This window comes from Diuraphis noxia, unplaced genomic scaffold (assembly GCF_037042655.1).
Source record: "Diuraphis noxia isolate RWA-SAM2 unplaced genomic scaffold, SU_Dnox_SAM2 contig0002, whole genome shotgun sequence".
NCBI lineage: Eukaryota > Metazoa > Arthropoda > Insecta > Hemiptera > Aphididae > Diuraphis > Diuraphis noxia.
This window is the reverse complement of record NW_028301712.1, coordinates 77,146,274-77,159,538: the sequence shown is the minus strand read 5'-3', so window position 1 is coordinate 77,159,538 and position 13,265 is coordinate 77,146,274. Positions and strand designations below refer to the sequence as shown.

General features: G+C 27.2%; 2 protein-coding genes across 3 annotated transcripts; one reads left to right on the top strand and one right to left on the bottom strand.

Annotated features, from left to right (window-relative positions):
• Nucleotides 1-2,501: 2,501 nt before the first annotated feature.
• LOC107162477 (zinc finger CCHC domain-containing protein 17-like) lies at nucleotides 2,502-5,936 on the bottom strand. The gene is made up of 6 exons (XM_089219870.1): nucleotides 5,676-5,936; nucleotides 5,084-5,239; nucleotides 4,942-5,024; nucleotides 4,724-4,853; nucleotides 4,433-4,639; nucleotides 2,502-2,712 (listed from the first exon to the last, which is right to left on the bottom strand). Exons 1-6 carry the CDS (start codon nucleotides 5,703-5,705, stop codon nucleotides 2,644-2,646), a joined length of 675 nt encoding a protein of 224 aa, XP_089075996.1. The 5' UTR covers nucleotides 5,706-5,936; the 3' UTR covers nucleotides 2,502-2,643.
• Nucleotides 5,937-6,111: 175 nt separating this feature from the next.
• Nucleotides 6,112-12,028, top strand: LOC107162476 (zinc finger FYVE domain-containing protein 1-like). Of its 2 annotated transcripts, none has more exons than XM_089219868.1 (12): nucleotides 6,112-6,383; nucleotides 6,459-6,708; nucleotides 6,853-7,137; nucleotides 7,197-7,425; nucleotides 7,487-7,698; nucleotides 7,760-7,926; nucleotides 8,426-8,554; nucleotides 8,612-8,729; nucleotides 10,594-10,764; nucleotides 10,858-11,023; nucleotides 11,088-11,216; nucleotides 11,290-12,028. In XM_089219868.1, exons 1-12 carry the CDS (start codon nucleotides 6,370-6,372, stop codon nucleotides 11,514-11,516), a joined length of 2,097 nt encoding a protein of 698 aa, XP_089075994.1. In that variant the 5' UTR covers nucleotides 6,112-6,369; the 3' UTR covers nucleotides 11,517-12,028. The 2 variants fall into 2 exon arrangements, with proteins under 2 accessions (XP_089075994.1, XP_089075995.1); XM_089219869.1 differs by having other exon boundaries at nucleotides 6,113-6,298.
• Nucleotides 12,029-13,265: the final 1,237 nt, after the last annotated feature.

The following is a 13,265-nucleotide window of genomic DNA, read 5'->3' as shown; positions in this document are numbered from 1 at the left end:
ATGATTGAAAATTGCGTATGCCTATAAATAGTTCAACTTAAGTCAAAAATATTGAAAATTGCATGGTGGATAGAATATATTTATTTAAACATTCGGTGAAAATGGCATGTATCTATGGTCATTTGTCTTAAAGTTACATCAAAAACCGAAATCGATTTTGTCGAAAATTGATTGTGCGTAAAAATTCCCGTTTTTTCTTTAATTTTTAGTTTGTTTATCCCGATTATTTAGAAAAATATTGAGAATTTTTTACTTTTTAGTATTATAATAGTGGTTCCTATTTAAAAAAATTTTATTTTACTGCGTATGCGCTGATAAAAATAATTAAAAATTAGAATTTATCAAAAACAGATGTATTTATAAGTCTTATTTGCAGTATAAAAACCCCGAATCAAATTCAAGGTCACGCGATCGAAATATTTCCTGTTACCTTTGAAATTGAACACGCACGGTATACAACCTCTACACCTGATACCTAATTTACAGATTCAGGCCAGTGATCACCTTGAGATGCCTGTGAAGTCTTTTTAAAACACTAGTTGTCGGTGATAGATTATGTACGCACAGTGCAGGCCAACAAATTTCGCTTTTGGCGCCCAGAGGATGCACGCGTCCAGAATGCAATTGCAGCGTGAGCCAGTCTTATATATGGGTTGATCAAAGGACAGGTCATATGTATATTATACACGCAAGTTATGTGAAGTCTATAAGGTGAAGCTACTGGTAAAGAATCTTAATAATATAGCGCCTGATAGCTTCGCGATAGTAGACAGCGTTGTACAAGTGAAATAAAGTACATTCATTATTATTACAGTCTTATACGACACGGCCATAAATAGACCTATAAAAGACGTACGAGGTAGGTAGGTACAGAACAACGGTCTGCGTGCATAATATACATTCATATGATCTAATAAGCTCTAAGGTGTATACTCTGTAATCTGTAGTCTGTTCGGCGAGAGAACAAGCCAATTCTGCAAATACCAACACGCGGTCAATCTGCAATCGCAAACGGTTTCCCTACGACAGGGTGCCGCGTGGGGATGCGCAGAAGAACCTATTTTCATCGGTCCGTGGAGTGTTCCTCGTTGAACAGAGTAAAGTATAATTTTTTTTTTTTTTATAAACACTGATAGTAGTAAGTAATAAATATAAAAAAGTAACTATAAGTATAGGAAGTTAAAAAATAATAAATAATAAATAGTATTGATCACATCATAAACTCAGATCTAAAACTCTATAAGACCAACCACGTTACAGGAATTTCTTTATTCGTGCTTTATACACGAGGGGGCATGTTGTACGATATAAGACCTTAGATCATAATGCGCAGACTAATCACTAAGCATTAAATGAAACTTCCAATAGAATCCACCACTAATAAACAAATTTGTCTTCATTAGCAAATCGAATTAATGTTAGTGATCTAACAGTATAAGTTTAATCGAAATCAACAAATTGCTAGACTCTTCAAAACTTTTTCTTTCAAAAAGCCATAATAAAAAATTAAAAAAGACACCTGGGATCTGGATCTCTTTGTATTTTATATTATTGTCATTGGTGATATAGAAATAAAATACAACAAAATATGCCAAAGTAATATAACAGTAGTTAATAATAATAATAAATACTCATTATTGTGATATTAATTTGTTGAATTTGTTTAAAAATATTGTATTTAGACTTCTTCTGTTTTTGTCCATTCTAAATTGATAATGAACCATAATATGCGTGTCAATTGACAATATATAAAATTAGATCAGTTCCTTCCCCTTCCAAAAATATTTTAAGTTGTTCCTGAACGTGACTTGCATTTGCACGCTAAATATTAATGCCTTAATTGATAATATAAATTATTGCTTTTTTCATTTAATATACTGTACCAACTATGTTGGTCGATCAGTGAATACTGGATAGTGATGTATTGTTGTGAACATTAAATCAAAGATATACCATTTAAAAAAATGTATCACCAGAATGTGCGTATTTTAATTACAATTTTTTATAGAACATTGATAATATTTTTTTAATGATTGACTAATGACTTAATGTCAGGTTGAACTAATATTTTGGACATGAAATTAAAAAAAATTTATTTTTGGTAGGTATCTGGTTTGCTTTTTCAATCCATTTAGTCAAAACTAGTGTAGTTATGTCACCTAAGATAAGTACGAAGTACTTATCAAAAGCAAATATAATAACTCCATGAATATCAGGAAAATCATACTGCATGTTAATGTAATTTTACCTACTCGCTGGCTAATAACCATGTAGTTGATGCCATAAACAATTAATAAAAAAAAAAATTTTACCTACAACCTACCTGTTAGGTAGTAACTTAACACAAATTACAAATTACCTTAATTTATAAAAAGATATAATTTTGCAGTAACACTTAGTAATTTCTTTATATTTTATTAAAATTACTGCAATTGCAATTTTGATTTGTTGAGGTTAAAAATTAAAATTTCAATTCAATATTTACGAAAGAAGAATGGGAAATTAATGGAAATATATCAAATACTTAGTTTATTCATTAATAATAATAAACTAATAAATAGAATAAATATAAGCTTTTTAAATTAAATAATGTAGATTATTAGTGAGTAAATTATAATTGAAATCTGTAGTATAAAAAGTTTTTCATTCATTTTTTTTCTTTTTTTTGTGTTTCTTTGATTTTCTTTTTGAAATTTCATCAGAACCGGAACTCTAAAAACAGATAATTTTTTGTGAAACAGTACAATTGAATTAAATTTCTAACTCGTTAATTTTTTAGTACAAAGTCAAAAAGAGATAGGTCAGATTTTAAAAATTAAATCTGAAAAAGTTTACCTATAACGAGTTTATCCTTAATCAGATTTTATTAAAACTTCACACGTGTTGTCTCAACCTTACAAATGTAAAACATGGCAAAAACTTTTTTTCTTATAGATAAGAACCATTCAGACTGTAGTCTAAACCAGCGGTTCCCAAACTGTGAGGCGCGCCTCCCTTGGGAGGCGCAAGCTTTTGGCAGGGGAGGCGCGAGCCGCGTGGTAAATATTGATATTTTTAAATCAACAATAATTTTGTTGAAATGTCATAACTATTCCAAACAAATATTTCATACTGATGAAAAAAAATAATAATAAACCAAATTACTCTATAGAATTGCTTATCTATGTATTATAAAATCAATGGTATTACTTAAAGTCGCGTTATATTGGTACAATAATATACTTGATTCGGTGATTTCCGTAAATGTCGTTACAGCATTACAAACAAAGTGGTTGCTTTTATTAAAAAAATCGAGTTATGGCAAAGGAAACTAACCGAAGAAAACGGTAAAACCTCGTGTTTTTCATTTTTAAAAGTTTTCTTGAAGATAATGATCTTGAATTACCAATGAGCTCACTAAACATAATTTTTGATCATCTGATGACTCTTAAAAATCATTTCGAGAAATATTTTCCAGAAGACATCGTACAATACAATTGGATTAAAGATCCGTTTAGTGAAAACCCATTACCAAATTTTACAACTACTGAAGAAGAACAATTAATCGATATTTCATCTGATTCTTCATTACGAATAAAATTTTCTTCATTTACACTTTTAGAATTTTGGAGCAGCATTAAAGATGAATATTCTGAAATATCCAACAAAGCTTTGCGTGTACTACTACCATTTGCGACATTGTATTTATGCGAAGCAGGCTTTTCTGCAGTTGCTGTATTGAAATCAAAATATCGATCAAAACTTAATATTGAAAAAGAAATGCGTGTGGCTGTCACAACATTGCTACCTAATTTTGAAGAATTATTAAACAGAAAACAAGCACATTGTTCGCATTAAGTTTAAATATTAATACGCATTGTATTTTGTAATACTTTAAATTGAAGTTTAATAATATTTACTGTTAACTTATATTTTCATAAAAATAAAAGTGTTTGTATATTTAAATACTATAAATTTGTAATTTAATTTTTTATGGGAGGCGCAATTATTTTTTTTAATTTTTAGGGTGGCGTGAAATTAAAAAGTTTGGGAACCGCTGGTCTAAACAAAGCAACCAAACTTAAACACTACAAAACTATAAAAAGAATAGAATATACTGTGCAACATCGTTTTTATTTATTTTTTTGGTATCGCAAATGCTAAAAAAGTATTTATTGTTTATAACTTCATTATTATGAGTTTTTCAAACTTGAATTAGAATTTGTTTTTTCATTCTGGCATCGAAAAAATAAAAACAATGTAGTACAGTAAATGTTCTATTCTTTTAAGTTATAAAAATTGGTTGCTTAGCTTTGACTACACAACCTAAATGGTTTAAACCCGTAAAAAAACAGTTTTTGACATGTTGTACATTGTTAAGAAAAAGACAATATATACAGATGTAGCATCCTCTTAACTCCATACATGATACAACAATTTATTAATTGCTTACATTTGAGGAAGAAGTTGATAAATGTCTTTTTCTTTTCTTTTTTTTCTTTGATTCACTAGATTTTTTCTTTTTTTTCTTTTTCTTGTTTTTTTCATTGGTTGATAAAATGTTCATTTCTTCAGACTTTTCTGATTTGATAGGTGCTTTATGTAGTACCTCAGTCTCATCATCTTCTGGCAAAAGATCATATATTTTTCCAGATGTACCCTGCAGTTAATATATTTTAATGACATATTTAACTAACATATGATATCATTTTAATTGAAATGTTAATGAAAATAAATGTCATACTTTAAAACAATCCTTAGCTAAATGTCCACCAGTTCCACATCTCACACACTTTGTGTTATAAACTGCATCTAATTGAATTGTTCTTTTGCCCTTGGAATTGGGTTGAATCTTTCTTCTTTGTTCATCTTGACTAAACAATATGATATTAATAATATATATTACAATATAAAATATTATTATTATTTCATAATTTGATTATAAATAAAATTATAACTCACAACATTTGTACTCCATTGGGATCTAAATCTCTTCCACTACCTTGATCTACAAGTTTCATAGAAAGAGAAATCTTTCCGTCATCCTACATCATAGTTTATAAATGTATAAACAAAATATTTGCATTCAATTTAATAAACTTACTGTTCCAATAATTTTAGCCCATATTTTATCACCTTTCGATAAAACATCTGTAGCATCATCTACAGGGACTCTAGACAACTGTGTGCGATGTACAAGACCCTGTTGCTTATTTCCTGGTATTCTAATAAATGCTCCATAGTTTTGGACAGATGCAACCTAAAAAAAAAAAATTCTGAACAGGTAGACCACATATTATAAGTTTCTTATTTACCAACAAATAGAGTTTTATTGAATTATATTTAAGTTAAACAATAGGTACCTAAATTTCAAAAGTAAAATATAGGTTTTTAAATCATAAGTTTAAAAAATTATAAAAAAATGTTTGTTGATAAAATACAATACAAATAAAAATTAATATATATAAATGGATTTATCAGTGTTGAATTAATAAAAAAAAAATGTTCAAATAATATGTGATTTTACCCGGTCATTTCCAGAATTATTTTATTCAGACACAAATATTTTTCTATAAATTTAGTCCCAACAAAAGTGATTAATTTGATGCATAAGGTAATATATAGAAATAATAACGTAGAAACTGAATTTAACATTATTAACACAATTTTCAGATTCAAACATTCAATAAACTTACTTCTCCAATAAAAATGTCATTTACATTCATAATTATTGTTATTCTATAGCATTAGTGACACAAAAATGGTAAATAGCTATAAAAAATATGAATATCCAACTATTTTAACCATTTCAACTAATCAGCAAGTACAGTTAGTTAATCGTGAGTTAATTGTTAAATATCATTTATTTAGTGTTTACACTTTTTATCTTATTCTTTATTTCTAATAATTAATTATTTATTTGGAATTTAAAGTATCAATTGTGTATTTGTGTTATCATGGTAGATTCAAAATAAAGAAAATAATCACAGAATAATGATAATATTATTGAGAATGATAACATAGAGATAATTATTATGTTTATGATTCAGAGATTGATTCACCTTGGTTGTTATTTTACATGATAACATAAGACCATGATAATCTGATAAGAATATTTTTTTTACGCAGAATTTATAGTTCATTGTTTATTTTAATTTTTGTTGTTCCTTTGTTGTTTGAAATGTAGCTCTTCATAATATTATAATTAAAATAGTTTGAGCTTCATAATTCATCATCACTTTACATTATTTACTTCTATACTCGAGCTTTATCGTTAAACATAAAACTGCAGGTGCACGGCAATAAATGCATTTATAAGGTAAACATAATAATATATTTCCTCAATGATGATAATATTCACACTCACTTTTACTTGTGTTATGTGTAACCATGAACGTAAATAGGTAAAAATACTGCGTAATTTAACTATACAAATTATAAAAACCTAAGTTTTTCCATACAAAATGTACATATTTCAGAAATGTCTTGTCAATGGATGACAATTGTTATGGTCGTTTAGGCCATTTGAAAAACCAACACAAGTTCCCAGCCATTATGACTCCTGTCAGTACGATATCCTCGGCTCACAGCGATTTTGGTCTACCAGATGTAACTTTGACATCACATTTTACATCATTAAAACTTACTCCTGATTACAATGACAGTGACGAAGAAGGTGATGGCCATTGTCATAGCTTTTTACTTCTCGATGAGAAAGAAAGACTGAAGGTATGATTAATAACAATAAGGAAAATGTTGATTTAACTATCAGATTTTTATATAACATCTTATTTAATCCCATGTTACCTATCTCATTTTATTAGGAACTAATTATAACATTTAATATTTTTTTTATGATATTAATTTGCTTAGGTGTCTAGTGTTGAAGCGTTTGTAAAACGTCTCAATGGATATAAAAGTACTAGTCCGGTTAAAGTAATATCTATATTCGGAAATACTGGGGATGGAAAGTCATACACTTTGAACCAATGTTTTTTTAGAGGTGCAGAGGTATTTCGCACATCTTCTGAACAAAAAGCGTGTACAGTAGGAGTTTGGGCAGCATTTGATCCAACCTTAAATGTTGTGTGTTTAGATACAGAAGGTTTTTCTGGATCAACTGCTCATAATAAACAAAGGACAAGGCTTTTGCTCAAGGTAAATAAAATCCAAATAATAACTTGTATTTAAACATTAAAAATGTTTTATTGTTCTAGGTCTTAGCAGTATCAGATGTAGTTATATATAGAGTTAAAGGCGAACGATTACAAGATGATATGTTTAACTTTCTTGGTTCAGCATCTAAGTCATATATAAAACATTTTCAAAAAGCCTTGCTTACTGTTTGTAATAGATCAATTGATCCAATTAAATGTGCTGATTCTGTAAAAGGACCAACATTATGTATTTTTCATGAAACTAGAAACACTGAACCATTAGGATGTTGTAAGTTTTATCTTAACCTTCAAATGTATACCAATATTAAGATGTATATTATGTTTTGAAGATAATGGTAAAGATGTCTCAGAGCAGATACAAGACAGATTTCATGAGTTACAACTTGATATTGATGGATTTGAAGCTCTTCGTTATGTGGGAATTCAAACTATTATTCCACCGACAGATTTTGGTCAAATTAGAGAAGTACTCAATGAAGAGATAAAAAAAAACTGTAATCGGCCTCAGAGGTCTCCTCATATTGTTTATCTCACTCTTAAGGTATTGTAATATAATAATGTATACATGTTGTAGTTACAGTTGAAATTTGTTTCTTTTCTAGGCATTGAACGACAAATTTACTGGCATTATTAAAACTTCAATTGAACCACTCTTTCCAGACCAACATTTAACATGTCCAGCTGTATGTCAATCTTGTGAACAGCGGTGTTCAAATAGTGTTGGACATTTAAAAGATAACATTCCCCATGTTAACAATTCAAAATGCAGGTGATAATACTGTGATTAAGTTCTATTATGAGTTTGACTATTCCAAACCATTTATTATTCTACTTAATATTTTTATATTTGTGTTGTGTTGTTGTCAGAGTAGATTAACACATAAACCTTGGGCTTGAGCACAAATATTTCATAACTTAGCTTTTTTTTATAATATATATTTATACTTCTTTGCTACACATTTTAATTGTTATTTAATTTCTCTCATAAAGCACATTTAAGTTTATATTAATAGTCTTGCTAGTCCTAGCCAAAAAAACAGTAATAGTTTTAAATAAATTATTGGTTTGAAAATTAAAAATTATTTACTTTTGTTCAGTTATAATCAGAACTCAGATTCAAATGCCCTAAAAATAATTTAATTTTTTTTTAATGCATTTATGAATAAAAATTCTAAAAAATATGTGTAAGAGGAGGGGTGTTATTAGTCTGGTTCTATTTGTATTATATCTAGTATAATATTAAAGAAAAATTATATAATATGTTTCAGGTATCAGTCACAATTTGAAAATTCTGTATATATTTGTAAAGTATGTGCAGACAACGGAACACCTGTTGTTGCTACAACAAATTATACTAATGATAATCAAAATTCTTGGTTTAAATATGCCTTGTCTGGGTAAATATTCCTCAAATTATGGTATGATAATAAATTTTATTTTATCATACAATTTAGGTATACCATTGATTGTCCAGAATGTGGTGTAATTTACCGTAGTAAACAATATTGGTATGGAAATAATGATCCAGAAAAAACTGTTGTTTATACAGAAACAAAACATATCTGGCCTGGTGTAAGTTTTAATATTTTTACATCAATCAAATTGTAATAACATACTTATGTATGGAATTTATTAACAAAAGTAATTTAAATATTAAAATTATTATTATATATATTAAACAAATTTTGAATGGGTGAATAATAGATTAAAGAATATAATTAAAGAATAAATTGTTGAGTTGAATTTGAATCTCAAATAGTGACTACATATTTAATTTTTATAGTTTTAAACACGAGTACTCGAATTAAATAATGAACTTAATTTACATTTACAACTATTAAATAATTGGCTATTTGATCCTTCTTAACTTGAGATTTTTATAGATTACTCAGATAAATATAATTTTAAAAATGCAAACTACATTTAAGTATTTAGGTACATTTGTTTACTAATGATTTCAGTTTCTCTACACTTATAGCTCCCTCTAATAATATCTCAACACTTGTATGACCGTATCCATTGATAGATTCTCTACTATTAAGAATTTTATAATGTGGAAATCTACATCACAGTTATATTTTTATTGTAAAATTACCTAAGAAATAATAATTTGTATATTTTATCATGTGAGGCGGTGAGGTCATATACAAAAATTGCAATATAAAATTAAAAAAGAGGACTTATTTGGAAATTGAAAAGATTTGATTTATCTGATATCAATAAAAAGTTGCAATATCTATTAAATCTAGTGTTTAATTATAACACTTGAGTACTAGACAATTACATGTATTCTTTTCCACTTGGTTACTACTTTACTAGACTTATAAATAGGGCTCGGAAGTTGATGCATTTTGCATTTTTTTTTGGAACTTTTTGGACAATGCTCTCCTGGCTACAAATCTGTTTCATAAGCATGTGAATCCGAATAACTAATTTTTATTTTGCATTTTTTGGTGTTTATTAATTTTTAAGTAATTTTTTGACATTTATAGGTCTTTTCCAAAAATTTTAGACATTTTTACTGATTTCACACTAGTTCATTTCTTATCGTTTTCTTGCCGACCATTATGCCGATAACTTAAAACTTGGAAATTACCACAGGCTAAGATTAGTACCTATTCAATTTTATCTCGACGATTACATTTGCCATAGTTAAAAATTTCAAAAATTTTAAATGGTGAAGAAGCTTCAAGTGAGTGTTTTCCGGAAGATTTCAGTGCTGATGATTTGGTACATTTCAGATTTGCCCCAATCACTTAAGTGGACGTATAGAGAAGTTTTTTCCAATCATAAATATTTATTAACAGATAATCGTCGTTCATTTACTTTCGATAACATAAAATACGCTCTAATTATACAATGCAATGATTTTAATTTTTAAATAATTTGTAAGCATTGATAAATTTATAAAACAAATATTTTTTATTTTTTTATTTTCCTATTTTAAGGAAATTTTTGTCATTTTTATGTCATATTTTGAATTTTATTGTAAAATATTTAAAAAAAATGTATTTTTATTAATATTTGTAATTTTTTAGTTCATTTTTTTAGGACATTTTTGTCATTTTTATGTCATATTTACGTACTTTTTTAGGGCATTTTTAATTTTTTTTAAGGTCATCAACTTCCGAGCCCTACTTATAAATAATTAAATTATAAATAACCACTAATAATAAAAAGGTCAAACTCTGTGATATATTATTTTATAATAACATACAAATAAATGTATAAACTATGAATCAAAGTTTATTTATATACTAGTACATTTCTTTTAAATTTTAATTACTTATGTAAATTCCTAGTTTGTCAAATTTCCAAAATAAATTATACTAGCCTACTATTAATCTATTTGTTTTACATAGCATACTCACTAAGAATATTTTTTCTATTATTTTATTATAAAGTAATAATTAAATATGTGTATGTATTTCTTTAGATGGATTTACCATCTTCATCAAGTATGAATCCTGCTAGAAAAGTGTTAGATGGAGTAACTTACCTTTCTGAAACAGTTGCTAGTGTAAGTTATGAACCATCCCGCTTGTTATCTTCTTGGGTTGCTGATCAATTTGCGCCTAAATACTGGAAGCCAAATGCTGAAATAAAGGTACTACTTATGTAGTGAAACTAACTTTTATTATTATTATGTACCTATACTCTTATAAATTAATTATAATTAGAGTAACTAATATGGTTTTAGGAATGTATTGTCTGTAAATTACAATTTTCTTCAACATCGATAAAACATCATTGTCGAGCGTGTGGAGAAGGAGTTTGTGACGAATGTTCTAAACGGACATTGTGTGTTCCTGAAAGAGGATGGGATACACCTGTTCGTGTGTGCAATTTTTGTTATAAACGATCTGGTTAGTACACTCTAATGTCTTAAGTTAATATTGAAAAAATAATATTATTTAAAAAATTTTATAGGAAGCATAAGTAGTAATTGTTCAGATTCGTCTAGTCGAGGTGACGAAAGTGAAGTAGGGGCTCGTAAGTTTAGTGAAGCTGTAGTTCAAACATTATCTTCTGTGGCTTCTGTTCTAGAATATCCAAAAAGTAATTGCAATTACTGTTATTATTATTATTTTTTTATTATTTAAAGTGTGTTTAATTAATCTTGTTTTCTTAGATCTTATTAAAGATACAGCAAGACCATCTTATTGGGTACCTGATAGTGAGGCATTGGAATGTTATATATGTAAATCAGAATTCGGATCAACTTTAATATTACATCATTGTCGAGATTGTGGCCATGGAATTTGTTCCAGTTGTTCCAACCATCGGAAACCAGTCCCCCACCGAGGTTGGCCTAACCCTGTTCGAGTTTGTGATTTATGTTCTAATCAAGACACATAAATAAATTTCATTTTTTTTCAATAACTTAAATAATATTTTTTTAATACTTTTATTTGATTGAATAATGAGCATGTTTTGGTATTCCAATCTTGATAGCGACTTAACAAATTGATAATTTGAAATACTAATTGCTAGTGAATTATTATTATTCCTTATGAATTGTTCATTTTTTCATTGCCAAAAATACATAAACAAATTACTGTGATAGGTATGATTTAAGCTAGTCCTAAGTGGTTTCCTTGATTTCTTGGTGGTTCTATTAGGTTTACTTATTGTTATGATAGCTCTATTATAAATAATTAGTATTGACTACCATAATATATATTGTTTGTTTTATTTTATTAAATTTTCTTTTATTGACCAATTGACCAATTTTTACATTTTATTAAATTCTATAAGTCTGTGTTCAACAAAGTTGTAATTACTTAGATAATTAGTTATGTATATTATATTATCTTAAATTACCAATTGTTTATAATATCAATAAACCAATAAAAACATTGTTTTATCTACACTATTGATATCTTTGACCTTTGACCTTCTATGTAGTATCAAACAAATTTGAAAAAAGGGTAAGTAAGTAACGTTTTGCTATATATTAGTTGTCGAGACTGGATACTGGATAGTCACAGTAATTAACGTTTTAAATTTAAATTTAAATTCAATAATCATGGTATGAGTAAAACGATTTTAAACGAAGATAGTTTTAGGCCTTTATTTTAATAAGTAAATTGTATGATATTATTGTGATTGAAGTTATTTATCAAACTATAAGCCATTAGTACCATAGTAGGTAAAATTACATTTTAGTTTTTTACAAAAAAAAAATTGCATTTGAAAATGGCATTGTGTTTATTCGTATACAACACTATAATGTACTCTTAACTTCTCGAGTCTCAAAAACACAAATCACTATTCTTAGTTTATTAAATAATTTTTCTATATTTTCTATTATTGTATTACATTTTAAAGTTTTTTGGTCAAACAAAATTTATTTTATCGAAGTCCATTAAAAAAATCGGGTAAGTGGATATCGCTTTGCTGTGTACAGTAGATTACTGTAATGAATGGTAATTGTGTAATTTTAATTCAGTGTCCAGTGATATAATTGTAGGTATACGAAAAACCATTCTGAGTGGAGACGGCTTTTCAGTTTAAGATATGTTATGCTATATATTAATTATATTGTTATTTTTTTTTCAAAATAAAATGTAAGTACAGATAATCCGTCCCCCAATTAACCGTATTTCTCGGTAAATTCAAAATTATTCAAATTACATTCATTATCTACACGACTCATCACTCAGTCATTCGTGTGTATACAATTTATTAGAAAGCATTAATATAAGTCATTAACGACATAAACTATTAAAATAAATATTTAATGTAGCCAATATAGGTATTCCAGAAATTTTAAGTACCTACCCACGAATAATATTTTTAAATTACAACGATATACCTAACTAAAATTGTTATTCTTGGTTATTTAATACATAATTTCATGCAAATATGAACTATATAATAACTATAAAAAAAAACTATGTTTGTATAGTTTTTAGATTTTTTTTCTCACAGAATTAACAATTTATGTAGAACCTTGTTTTAAATTTTTAATCCTTAGCTATAAAACTTAAACGTTTTATAAATTTTTAACAACTAAATAATTTGTAAATTTTCAATTAAATTAAATTAATGTTGTCAACGTTTGAACTTTAAACGGTTATAAAAAAAAAACGTGCCTGTGTATTT